Source organism: Adiantum capillus-veneris, chromosome 30 (genome assembly GCF_014529385.1).
Source record: "Adiantum capillus-veneris isolate H3 chromosome 30, ASM1452938v2, whole genome shotgun sequence".
In the NCBI taxonomy this organism is placed as follows: Eukaryota; Viridiplantae; Streptophyta; class Polypodiopsida; order Polypodiales; family Pteridaceae; genus Adiantum; species Adiantum capillus-veneris.
The window spans coordinates 89,289,508-89,303,115 of NC_140960.1; the positions used below are offsets into that span (position 1 = coordinate 89,289,508).

Genomic DNA, 13,608 nt, shown 5'->3' on the forward strand with positions numbered 1-13,608 from the left:
TCATCGAGTATTATTGGCATGCAAGCGAGGTCACTTGCAGTATCTAAAGGGTGGGGTGTGTCACTAGGAGGCGTGCTTTTCTTGTTGCCTTCTTTATATATGTACTACATATTTTTATTTATTTTATCTTTACTTGTTTTCCTCGGGAGCCCTTGTAAAGGTACAAGTGGACATTGCCTGGCCACTGTGAAACGGCTGCGGCCGAACAGGTTTCTCACATCGGGAATCTAGGTCGGTCAGTTTGGGGCTAGTCGGGCCAGTTAGCACTGAATTCTGATGAGGATGCAAACCTGCGTGCGCCAAATGGAATTTGGGCCACTCTGCAAGTCACAACTTTATAAGTTTAGGAATTTAAACTAAAGGGGTAAACTGGACACATCGCAGTAGGAGAGCAACCTGCTGGTCAACACACACTCCAAGCTCTCATCCCAAGAGGGGGCGCCCAAAAATGAGAGAGGAGGCTGATTTCAGTCATTGTGCATTTACAATGTGTGTGTGCATGAATAGTGGGTAAAAGTTTGCCTTCTCCTTTGTCTCATGTAGCGCGATAATTTTCTCTCGCGCATCTTCCCCCCCTCCCCCCCCCCCGCCCCCCCCCCCCCCCCCTTTTGCACATATGGTAATGCACCATTAGTTGGGCTAGTCAGATTATCATGTACATTTCTGGGGGTTTTATGTGTGTTTGCCAAGGCAAGAGCCTTCTGAACAGGAACCGGATTAGATAATTGGTAATCCCCCACAAGTACGCAGAGTTCCATCGCGAAAGATCGCAAATTTGGAGAGTTTTCTCGTGTGAAAACTCGTCCAAATCACAAGGGAACTCTCCCATTGCCTGCGGGAGCCCTTGAGACACACGTAGATGTGTTCACTCCGCTAAAAACTATCCAAAACAAAGAATTATAGCGTGCTGTGTTTTTCTGTAGGTTTAGGGTTTCGCACCTAAACTGCAAATTAGCACCAGGGGAGCCTTGGGATGCATGTATAGGGTTTTGGAGACACGACAGTGGCAGAACAGGGAATTATAGCATGCTGAAGTTCTGTTACACCTCACTTAAAAGATCCTAAATTGCAAAGGAATCCGTCCTAGACATGTGCTTTTGACCTACAAGGGTTTTGGCGTCGTTATGCTGCCGAAATTGGGTCAGAAACCGGCAATTTCAGTCCTCGCCAGGTTTGGACAGCTTAGTGAGACTTTTGACATACGTGTCCGGATCGTATGTTCTTAATTGAATAAAGAAATACCAAAAGGGGCGCCAATCTTTGGGGCCTATTGGGTGTCGGCCTTCGTGTGCGTAGTGACATTCTAGTCGCTAGACACATCAGTGTTCTCTTTTTTTCTCAATGCTTTGTGTAAAGTTAACAGGCAATTGAATTAGTACCGCCCTCTAGGTGTATAGGCTGGTTATAAAGCTTACCCTACATGCTTATAATCGTCAGCATCACATAATACATCATCTCACAACATATAGAGAGGTATACAATCACATGAGAGCTAATGAGGTGTACAATGGAGAGAGTATACAATGCTGATCATCCCATGAACTCTCATGGGTCTCTACAGTATGGCCCCTCAATGTCCTCCATAGTCACCTCTTTGAGGGGACGTGCTCGATGTCGCTCAACGATGCCCCATAGCCTAAGATGTAGACCTTGTCTATGATGTGAGGATCCTTGCACCCTTGGGCGTTGGAGCAGCCAAGCTGGATGGCTCGATCAAGAAGGATGCCCCAATGAGAGTGTGACTGGTAACCTCTGGTGGATAGTCCCGAGTAGTCCCTTCGTAAAAAGTAGTGATCTGTCTTTGTAAGGATCCTCCATGTGTAGGTCCTTTGCTCGTGAGGGTAGTCTTTTTGAGCCTACGCATCTCCAACAAGAAGAGACCTAGGCACCTCTGATCATAGTTGTAACAATGTCAGACTTTGTAAATAATTAAATTATTTACGAGAAAATAATTATCTAATTAGTTGTGTGCATATCAGAATAGAACTAGCAGTTCGAGGGCCTCGGGTGCGCCGAAATTTGGGCCAGAGCACCTCAGGGAGATCCTAGCAGAAAATACCTTGAAGCCCTAGTGATTGGGAAATCGGGTCTTCAATGAAGGGGTAGATAGTAGCCTCACATTTCAAGCTCAGAAAATTACGCGCGCTAGTGCAAGCACAGGAATGAAATGGGGTCCTTAGAACAACAGTAACCCTAAGGCCTGCATTATGTTTACGGCCTTAGGATAAGTCAATTAAATTATTTTAAATGGTTTGTGCTAGACCAAATGGCCCGACAAGTGCGAACAAGTAATGCCAGAGCAGTGACGGTACGACATTGTGCTGGGGAGCAGTTAACATTTCATTATCATAAGTCAAGAAGGTGCCAGATGGGGGTATTCCTTCCTCGTCCCCTGGTAAAGCTACAAGATTTCCCTCTAGTAAAATTAGAGGAAGAGATGGGAGTCGGGAATAAAGTGAAAGAATTGGGAGTGGCAAGAGAGTTGGGTCTTTTCAGTGAGGGGGAATCATCATCATCAATACAAGGTTTAAGAAGACGGGTGATAATCTTAACATCCTTGTAATTTGCATAGGTAGTTAGATAGGTCCCATTTTCAATTCCTTGAGAATATCAAGCATACGCCCACAAAAAATGTTGAAAGCAATTTGAGCAATAACCAATTGTTTGGCCTGGCCACCAAGCCAAGGGCAGATGAGAGGCAAATGAAAGTCCACTAGTTTTTCAGGAAAGAGCTGGTCCAAATCATGAGGATAAACCAGATAGCATGGTCAAACCACATAATGCTGGATTCACATGGGGCTTTAGGATCTAGAAATTTACAAGCACACTTAATATAAGGTTAAAAAACATTCCAAGATTACTTTTAGCAAACTCCATGTTCCCTTTCGTCCGTATGTAAAGACTTGTATTAGCACTTGGAGTGGTCTATCAGGTTAATGTTGAAAGGAGCTTTTATGAGTTCTCCTTTGTCTAAGAGCTGGCCACCTTTCAGAATTTTGAGTCTACAATCCTCAATAGTGGCAGTTGGAAGGTAAGCCAGATAAACCCAAGTCTCGCTAAGAATAGGTGCCAAAAAAGCTTTGTTAGGAAGAACCCAAAGGTGATGATCCACACCAAAGGATTCAATTTCAATCTGTCTGACACGGAGGAAAGGAAAAACCTTGGGAACCATCTCTAGAAGGTTAGAGTCACTTAGGGAACAAAGATTGTTTTGGAATTCCTTGACAGCCTCAAGAGCTGCGCTATCTCTGCAAGATATTCCACCGGTTCGAGGAATCGGAGGGGCAACAAGGGCACTAATAAAAGATGGATTGAGCCCACACATTTTTTTTCAAAAAGTTAGATAGATCAGCTCCAGAAGACGAAAATAAGGCAAGCTCTTGCTGATATTGTAAAGAAAGAATATGCAATTAGGCAAAGAATTGAGCAATCATATTCACCTCATCTTTGGAGTCCTTGTCCAAGGTAGCTAGAATTTTGACCCAATCATTAAAGGACAGCATGTGTAAGATAGACAATTTTTTGTTAGAAGATAGAGCCAAGTCATATATAGACAATTTTTTGTTAGAAGATAGAGCCAAGTCATATATTAATTAGAAAGCATCCAGGCTACCAATACATCTGAGGACAAGAAAGGTAGCCACAGAAAGGGGTTCAGAAGAAAGTTCCAAGCCTTGCGAAAGAGCAAGGGTCTGCAATAGACAAAATTAATTAGTAAGTCATGGATTACTTGTGGTAGTACGTAATACAATGTTTGGCCCGTCTAGCCAAAAAAATTCTAGTTCTAACAGCTAGGGCATTTTTAGGAGTATGGTACTGTAGGTGAAATCTAATTTGTTCTAAAATCCTTGTATGTTTCTCCGGGTCGTGGTTTACCTCATGCGAGCTGTCAAAAAGTGTGTGATCCTGAAAGAAAGTATATCTATGATTAGTCCAGTAATTTGGGCATGCAATCCTTAAACCGGCAAGGTCAGAGACCATGAAAGCTGTGAGCAAGAAACCAGAATCTTAGCTTATGTAGGACCACCTAACACCAACCAACCAATCAAGGAATTAACGGCAGTGGGTTCAAGCATAGAATCAAGATTCAAGAGAGTCTCTAAAGCAAGAGTCCCGTTTTTTTTTCAAAAAATGAAAAAACACTTATGTATAGGACGTGTGTGTAGTTGTTTTAACTTATATAAGACATAATTGAACTTTCGCATTCAAAAGACAGCTTGCTTCAGAGAAAAGGGCAAAAATTAGTACAAAAATAAATCAGTCTTAAAATTATCTTTGTACATGGCATATAAGAATGAAGCCTCATTCTAGTATACAATGATAGTGATCCAATAAAGAATTACTTCCCACATGGTAAGAGCAGGTATATTATCTTGATTGACAATAGGTATAAGCCAAAAATTCCAAGAAAGGATAGAGTCCTCACCTGCATTCATCCAAACAAGACAACAGATTCATTAGCCTTGGATGTGTATTACAGGTATAAATGGACTATATCAGTTGTTATCCATGCCCAACTTACAACCCGGCCAAATTTGGTATTGCCGATCGCGGACGCTCGCTACTGCCTCTCCCCCCCCCCTTGCTGCGCCATCGCTACCCTCTCCCCCCCCCCCCCCCCCCCCCTGCCCCTGCCCCTGCGCGTTGCCGCCCGCCCGCTACCCCCCCCTGTTCTCGCGCTGCCCCAAAGGCTGCCCGCTGCCCTCCTCTCGCGCTGCCATCTCCACCCCACCCCCCCGCTCGCTGCCGCTTGTGCACCCGCACATTCCTGGCTGCCCACTTCGCCCTCGCCGTCCCCCCATCCCCCCCCCCCCCCCGTCCTCTTTGCTCCCGAAGGTTTTCTGCACCTGGCTCGGCAACGCTTTCTCTTCGGACAAGTGCTTGGCGTACTCGTTCGCAGATTTTCTTCATCGCCCGCTTCTTCGACTCAGCAGTAGACACAGATGGAGGCTCCAGCTCCACCTCAGAGGGACTCGCCTGAAGCCCCCTCGCCCGACCCCGCTGAGCCCACCATTCGACTTGCTCTTACGCCGGCAGAGCAAGCGAGCCTTGCCACAGAGGTAGAACGCTTGCAGGCGACTTCTGTCATCTGCAAGGTTCTCGGCACTCGTCCCAGCAGAGGAGAGCTGCGAGATCTTCTCCAAGCCCGCCTCCTCGCAGAGGTGGGCAAGATCTTGGATGTCCAGATTCTCGGACGGGGGTACTACCAGATTGAGTTCGAGACTTCCGAGATGGCCTCCAAGGTCATAGCTATGAGTTCATTGGCCATCCGAGCAGCACGCGCCCACTTTCGACAGTGGCGACATGGTTTTGACCCGTCTTCGGATGTGCTAGTAGAGGAGGCGGACATCCCCATTTCAGTCTGCTTTCCGGGTTTACGGAGGGAGTACCTTCCACTTCTCTCCAGGATTGGCTCCGCCATCGGAACTGTCCTGGAGACACCTCGTACGGCAGCATCAGTAGCTGCCAAGGCGGCTGGCATCCCTTCAGTTCGAGTTTTGGTCAGAGATACCCACACGCTCCCGAAGGTCATCCTTCTGCCTCGGGTGAGTGGGGGTTGGTTTAGACAGAGTGTGGAGTACTCGGGTCTCCCGAACCAGTGTTTCATTTGCAAACAGATGGGCCACCTAGCGAAGGCCTGTCCACGGAGGAGACCACGACCCGCACCGCAACCTCAGCCCCAGCCTGCCAAGGCTGGGCCGCAGCCACAGCCAGCGACGCAGAGCACAGATCCAGCGCCACCCTCCGAGCCTGGGGCTCCAGCGGAGGAGGGGTGGCAGCAGGCCCGTGGCCGTCGACGCCAGGGGCCACAGCGACAGCCTGGCACTCAGAGTGGCCCCCAGGTGCCTACTCAGCAGCAGTGGGTTCCCACGGGGAACCGCTTTGGTCCTCTTGAGCAGGAGGAGCCCCCTACGCCAGCCTCCACCTCCGCTTCACCCTCGCCAGCCGCTCCGCCTTCCGATCTCCCCTCCTCCTCCTCGTGCCCTCCCCCGCCCTCTGCTACCGCTCACTCCCCACCTCGCCCCCCCCATGTCTCTGCCACCCCACCCCGATTCTCCTCTCCCCCGCACCCCCCAGCCCCTTCTCCCCCTCCTCCTGCTTCAGTACCACAGTCGGCTCTGGAGACTGGACCCTTGCCGGCGGCCAGGAGATCTCTTGGCAGCGCCTTCGCCACGAGTCGCCTAGCGAGAGAGGGTCAGCCCTTCTTGCGGCCCCCACTACAGATTCAGACATCTCCTCTTGCAGCTATCCCTCGTGGTTTGACAGGAGCTTTGACCTCCGACGCCGCTGGGATTTCTTCGATTACGGGTTTACTCGTTTTCTTGGCGATTCCGCAGCAGACCACGAGGCAGCCTGCTTCAGAGTCCACGCTTTGTTCCTCGCCGCTAGGGGGACAGAGGCCTTGGACTCGGCAGTTGGTTTCTCCTTCCCCCTCTGTGGCAGGACTGAGACAGAGTGGTCCCTCGACTCAGTGGTGGGATGGTTGCATACACAGGTTCTCGAGTTCTCTCACCACATGGGAGAACTTGGCGTTACAGATCTGCTGCAGACTTTGTGGCCACTGGCCAAGTTTGCGGTGACACCCCCAGATTCAGCAGGATGTAGACACATTGTGGTGTACTTTTTTGCTGATACGCAGTGTTTGCCTTGCTATGTATTCATTCATGAGGACTCCTGGACAGAGGAGGTTGCTTTACGCACGGCTCGCTCTACTTGGGCTTGGACCAGGCACTCACTGCAGTCTCGCCTATCTAGAGGACGCTCGAATGCGGATTACTCCCCATCCAAGCCTGCTTCGAAGATAGCTCGTCTTGCTGCTGCGACAGCATCTGTTCTCTCTCGCTCCCCATGAGGATCGTCTCGTGGAACGTGCAGGGACTAGGTGGGCCCCAGTTTCAGCGACAGCGGGGCCGATTGCGTCAGGAGCTTCAGCGATGCCTTGTGGGAGGAGAGATTGATCTCCTTATGCTTCAGGAGCACCATTTGTCTGAGAGCCGCATTCGGCGATGTGGTCAGATTTTGCGTGGACGCTATGATACCTTTTGGTCAGCTGCTTTTGGACCTAGAGGCATCCAGGGTGGGGTATGTATGACTATTGCGGACTCATTACAGCAGGCCATTGTGGGCAGAGGGATTATTGTACCAGGCAGGGCTCAGTGGATTACTATGCAGGTTCAGGGTAGCCTTGTGGGTTTCCTGAACATCTATGCGCCCAATGTGGCGAGTGCTCGTGCAGAGTTTTGGTCACAGATTGTTGAGTCTTTGCCACAGGTTGACCAGTGGTGTGTAGGAGGGGACTTCAACATGTTGGAGGACCCTTCTGATAGAATCGGAGGTAGCCATGCTACTGTGCATGGAGTCGAGTTAGCAGCTTGGGAGAGTGTTTGTATGACGTTGAGGGTCTCGGATACATGGCAGCATTCTGGCTTTGTGAGGCCTCCAGAGAGTCTTACCTTCTCTAGATCGGACCGCCGAGTGGGAGGAGTGAATCTATCGCGCATAGATCGCTTCTACACTAGTGACCACTTCAGTGACTTGGGGGGATCAGTGGGCATCCTGGCAGGGACATCCTTCTCGGACCATGCACCAGTGATCCTCACAGTGGCAGACAGGCAGAGGAGTGGGAGCACGATGCTTCGCATCCCAGAGCGGGTCTTGTTGGACTCAGCACTCAGAGAGAGGGTCGAGGCTCTATGGACAGAGGGCATGGACAGCCAGGCTCCACCTGCAGACAGAGTGGCCTCAGGCCTAGCTCAGCTCAGCCTCTTCTTTCTTCAGGAGTCTTTGGCTCGACGGGCTGCAGCGAGAGAGGAGGAGCAGCGTCTCAGACGAGGCATTGCTTCACTACAGAGGATGCAGGAGCAGCATCCAGACAGTCCATGGTTGGAGGAGCAGCTCCAGCAGGCTCGACAGGAGCTTGCTTGCACAGAGGAGAGGCGCCATGAGTTTGCCTTCCACAGGTATGCATCTCAGTGGACTCAGGTGGGTGACAGAGTGACAGATGTTTTTTTTGAGACAGTGGGACCTCGGCACTCGCATGCCAAGGTCAATCAGTTGAGGAGACCCGATGGGTCAGTTGTTTGCGAGCCAGAGGATATGCGTGCAGTTGCTACTGACTTTTACCGTGAGCTACTGTCGGCTGAGCCAAAGTCAGAGAGACAGGATGCATGCAGGGAGCAGGTTTGGGCACAGATGCCTTGTCTTCTAACTGAGGAGATGCGGCAGAGGCTTGAGTTGCCTCTTCAGCTTGAGGAGCTGCACACGGCTCTTAGGGCCCTCCCTCGTGGTAGCTGTCCAGGTGAGGATGGGCTGACTCCCAGCTTCTTCTTGGAGTACTGGGACCTGCTTGGCCCAGATCTTTGTAGTGCCTTTCAGTACATTCTGCACACAGGAGTGATGCCGGATAGCATGAGTGAGGGCCTGATTTACCTCATTCCAAAGGAGGGTGGCTCCTTGGATGAGATTCGACAGTGGCGTCCCATCACCATTCTCAACTCAGCCTACAAAATTCTTGCTAAGGCTCTGAGTTTGAGGATTCAGCCACTCTTGGAGAGCCTTATACATGGGACTCAGACAGGTTTTGTCAAGGAACGCAGTATCCTTGACAACATCTTCACTTTTTGGGAGGCTTCTGCCCTTGCACGGCTCCGTGGGGAGGACCTTGTGATTCTTCTTCTCGATTTTGAGAAGGCATACGACAGAGTTGACTGGGACTTTCTAGAGGGCACGCTACGTAGGATGGGCTTCTCAGAGGCTTGGATCAGAGGGGTGTCAGCTTTGTACAGACAGGCCCACAGTCAGGTGCTTTTGGCAGGAGGTAGAGGTGAGCGCTTCATGCTCACACGATCGGTCAGACAGGGTTGTCCTCTTGCCCCCTTTCTCTTTCTGTTCTATGCGGAGGCGATGAGCAGATTTTTGGTGTCACAGCAGGTTGGTTTGAGGGGCTTAGCACTCCCTATACGGGGAGATGAGCTTCTGGACGCTGAGTTTGCCGACGACTTAGCCTTATACTTAGAGGGCCAGGAGGCCAATTTACACAGATGTGGGCAGGCTTTGGAGACCTTCTGCTGTGCATCGGGCGCACTGATCAACTGGAGAAAGACAATGGCTTTCTCAGTTGGTAGTGCTCCTGTGCCAGATTGGATGCCAGGAGAGGGTTTCAGGTGGATTCCTCCAGGGACTGCAGTTCGGTACTTGGGTTGTCAGGTTGGTTTGGATTTGTCCCCCGAGCAGCAGATTGCTCCTCTTCTCCTGTCCATCAGGAGAAAGCTGTTAGATTGGAGCTCAGCACGACTTTCGCTGGCTGGTAGAGTAGTAGTTGCCAACCAGGTGTTGTTGGCGACTATGTGGTACATCACTTCTTGCTGGATCTTCTCGAGTTCTTGTATCAGCCAGGTAGAGAGGCTGATCAGGAACTTCCTTTGGTCTGGTCGCGACACTCAGATTGCCCAAGCCAAGGTGGCTTGGTCGGTCATCACACTTCCTTGTTCTCAGGGGGGGCTTGGGATCATTGATCCAGCACAGCAGAGCAGAGCCCTTCTTGGGAAGTTCGTCGTCAGAGGACTTCTGCCAGGCGAGGAGCCCTGGAAGGAGTTCTTGTTGCAGAGGCTTCGTGCCAGGGTGCCTCAGGCAGGAGGCCCTTGGCAACCTTCGACCAGATGGATCTTTACAAAGTTGCGCCGAGTTGGTTTGAGCAGGAGACTGGAGGACCGATTCGCTGTGAGTTTGCTTCGGTCTTGGGAGCTATTGCGGCGTGGCCTAGAGCAGCGACAACCGACGTGCACGGAGGAGCGCCTACGGCAGCCCCTCGTCTGGAACCCCATGGTTAGCACTCAGAGAGGCCACTTGGTTGGGAGTAGGCCTCATGTTTCTTGGGGTCCCATGGCAGCAGGTCCAGCGCGCTCTCTAGGTGACTGGCTAGAGTTCACAGGTTTGTCAGTGGAGGTGCAGGTTGTCCAGCTACAGGGCATGAGAGGGGTTCAGAGCATGTGTCAGGACATCTCAGAGTCAGTTCCAGCTGATTGGCTCACGCCTCTCGAGCCAGTAGCACCCCGGTGGATGGGAGCCTTCACACGACTGGAGGTTCTCATTTCAGTCAGGGCTTGCTCAGAGACTGTCCCAGCCCTGTTCTTCGAGCTTCAGGGTGGGGGACGTTTACAGAGAGTTGCAGTAGAGGCCCCGCAGGTAGCAGAGTGTTGTTTCCAGAGGATCCGAGTTGTGGGCATCTGTGGGAGGACTTGCGTCATAGACCCTGACCCAGCAGCTCTTGAGACAGGACACTGGAGGCTATGGGCTTGGGAGTGCTGTCCACTGGCACGAGTACAGTGGGATCCTGGTGAGTGGCTATGGAGGGACCCATTCTCTTCTGCAGACCGCCCAGGAGTCCCTTTCTTTCAGTACACTGTTCGGCTTGGACGTCATTTACTTGCAGCACAGAGAGAGGCCCGCCCCGCTGCAGCACGTCATTGGCAGGAGGAGGGTCTCACAGTTGAGTTCTTGGCAGCTTTTTGGCAGAGGCTGTGGGACTCCAGACAGCCGAGGCGCGTCACCTTGTTCCAGTGGTTGGTTGCACACAGAGCCACAGCAGTAGGGAGCTGGCTTGTACATTGTGGTCTCTCGGCCGCATGTACAGCCTGTGACCAGTTGGTGGAGAGTCAGCGACACTGTCTTTGGGACTGTCCCTCGGCCCAGCAGGTGTGGCTACGAGTTCTTCGGCTGATGCCTGCCCTCTCCACGGCTCGACAGTACACTTGGGGGGCGGCGGCTTGGTCCACCCTCACGGGCCCGGCACTTCAGTTTGAGCTATCTTCCACCAGCAGGATGATAGTGATACAGGGGGGTCGACCTACACTCCAGCCTGCTACAGACCTTACTCCACAGGAGTGGAGCAGTGAGAGAGAGGAGTGTTGGGAGCTCATCAGCGGCCTAGCTCTCTGGTTCATCTGGCGGGCCCGTTGTTTCCGCATCTTTGAGGCTCGCCTTGTACCACCAGCAGAGACTGTTCGTGACTTTTGGCTAGAGCTGATCCATACTCTCAGAGGACAGCTTGAGGGACTACAGGGCAGCTCCGACCGCATGCGGGAGCGCCGCGAGGCTTTCCTTCGTCTCTGGCGCCCTGGGCCGTTTTACTCCATGGTCCAGGGGGTGCTCAGATGGCACTACTGTCCACCTGTGTGGCTTTTCCCTCCTCCCATCTCTTGATTTAGCCCCATTGTATATATGCTGTTTTTTCATTGGGAGAGTCTCCCCATCATGTTTGTTGTAGCCCTCTCTTGCAGAGGTGGATGTAGCCCTATGGGCAGCTTTCATTAACTAATAGAAGGATCTCTTTCTTGGAAAAAAAAACTTACAACCCGGCCAACACCACTCCCAGGGTCCCATCATATCTGTGTGAGAGGCATGCTCTCCAAAATCCATGAGTGGACCCCATTGGATGAGAAAACAAGGTCCACTGCGTAGCATTTGACAGATGAGCCTACCAAGATCCCAACCAGCCCAGAAGTAGGAGTCCTCAGACAGAATGGTAACAAACTCCAACCGCGCATGAGTACCCTCTATTACTGAATTTGTATCTAAACCAAACAGTATGGAACCAAGGGGAGCACCGGCACCCAGGGGAGTAGGACAGGCATCCAACATACCCCACCATCCATCATGCGTAGGCAGATCAGCAGTGCCCTATATCACGCCATGCCAAGAAGATGGAATAGCATCATCAATCTTCACAATCCAAGTATGTATCCCTCTGCTCATACCAAACTTATCAGCGATGAACTGTTCATTCAAGTAGCGATGACATGACCACTCAGCAAGGGATGTTGCAAGCTCTCTTTCCCAACCAGCCCAATCAATACCCCAAACTGGTGCCCCTCAGAATCCTGACAAAAAGGGTTCCACACCAATGGCTGACGCTCAAACTCTTGAAGGGTTCGAGATGGCTGGAAAACAAGACCGGTTCTCATCTTCAATCAAATCCTCCACAACCAGCAACTGAAGGGTGAGAAGTGAGGAAAGGACATTGGATCATCTCTAAAGATAGTGGACCGAGCAACACCAACAGCCAACATCGATCACACCGTCTCTTGGAACCATGCGTGCCACAGCATGATGCAAAAAGACTTTCTAAGGTTCATTGTGCACCAACAAACCACAAAAAATAAGCTTAGAAAGTAAGGCAAAACTCTGCATTTCTGGATCAATAATCCCCAAGCCACCCTCATATCGCGGCAAAATGCAAGTATGCCGCACAACTCTGGATTGGGTATCTATAGTCCCATCCGAACCTCTAAAAAGGAAATTTCTAATGAGACAATGCAGTCTGAACTTACTCTCTGAATGCACAATTCAACACGAAGCTGTGAACCAGACTGTAGCCAAAAGCACCAGGTTGGCCACCAAAGCACGACCAGCCAGTGACAAATGTGAAAAGCACCAAATGAATGAAGAAAGAAAGAAGCGTAGCATTTGCCAAATATGATGCCCCACACATGAACCAAGCCCAAAAGTGTTGCTTACTACACAAATAGAAAGTTGACAGAATAGTGCAAGCCCCTCCACCTTAAATCTGACTTGGCAGCCCTGAAAGATGAATTTTCTGAGGATTTTGACCTGCTTACAACAGCCAAAGAGAACTAAGAGTAATTGCTAGTCACTCTTATTGAAACAAAATAAAAGGCAATTCTATCATAAAATATTAAAAATGTATTTTCTGTCTAAATGCATGTAGCCAAGCAAAGCCAGTAAATCTTTACTTAAAGACATGCTGTTTACCACTTAGTTCCTGGGTCACACAGAAAGGCATGGTATTTGGAGAGTGGCAAGGGCGAGTCCCTTGGAAATACCGACAAGGCAAGACAGAAAATGCAAGATAAATGACACTCGATTTCGAAAAGCAAGTATAGCTCTAAAAACTGCCACGATCGTTGAGATGGCTACAAACCCTTTTGCAAACTCGTAGGCAGTGAACAAACTCCTGCAAACCCTTTTGCGACTTCGACTGTGAACAAATTTACACTAGACAATTTATAATCCTTATCTTTCCTTGCTACTTGATGGTTATCTCAAGATAACACTGTTTTGCGTATTGCCTTTGATTATGTACAAACAAGTGGTAATCCTCCTCCAAACATTGTTCAGATGCTCATACAAGTAACATGACAATCCAACCTCACCTGCTTTCTATGAAAATAGAACTAACCTTTTTTTCCTGGGTGTCTATCTCCACAACAGGGAAAAGCCAGGGACAAACCAAATTCAGCTTCCATAATGTCTTCCTCCAAGAGGTCAATGTGGGCATTCCCAAAACTTTCCTGCAACCACAAGTCATGTCCAAAGTGATGGCTATTCTCAAAAGCTACTTGTCTCGCAGACCACTTTACAAGACAGACTCTCTCTCTCTCTCTCTCTCTCTCTCTCTCTCTCTCTCTCTCTCTTCGGCTGAAGATACCCCTTAGGTTTCTCTTTTCACTTTATACCCCCTTATTCTCGTCTTATGCCAATTGTCCCTAAATATGAATTTCCAAAAGCTAGAATTCACCATTTCCAATCTATACCCTACCCAATTGAGTTGTATCAATCATATGATGGAGCCAATTTGTAATGTTTTGT

The 13,608-nt window shown here is 50.1% G+C and overlaps 1 protein-coding gene across 2 annotated transcripts in view; it reads right to left on the reverse strand.

The window, feature by feature from the left end:
• LOC147418373 (uncharacterized) overlaps window positions 1-13,608 on the reverse strand; it is a 114,923-nt gene that overhangs the window by 10,704 nt on the left and 90,611 nt on the right. For both annotated transcript variants that reach the window (XM_086507275.1, XM_086507274.1), the window contains exon 8: window positions 13,199-13,310. In XM_086507275.1, coding sequence (XP_086363401.1) covers window positions 13,199-13,310 — 112 coding nt within the window. The remainder of the gene's footprint in view (window positions 1-13,198; window positions 13,311-13,608) is intronic.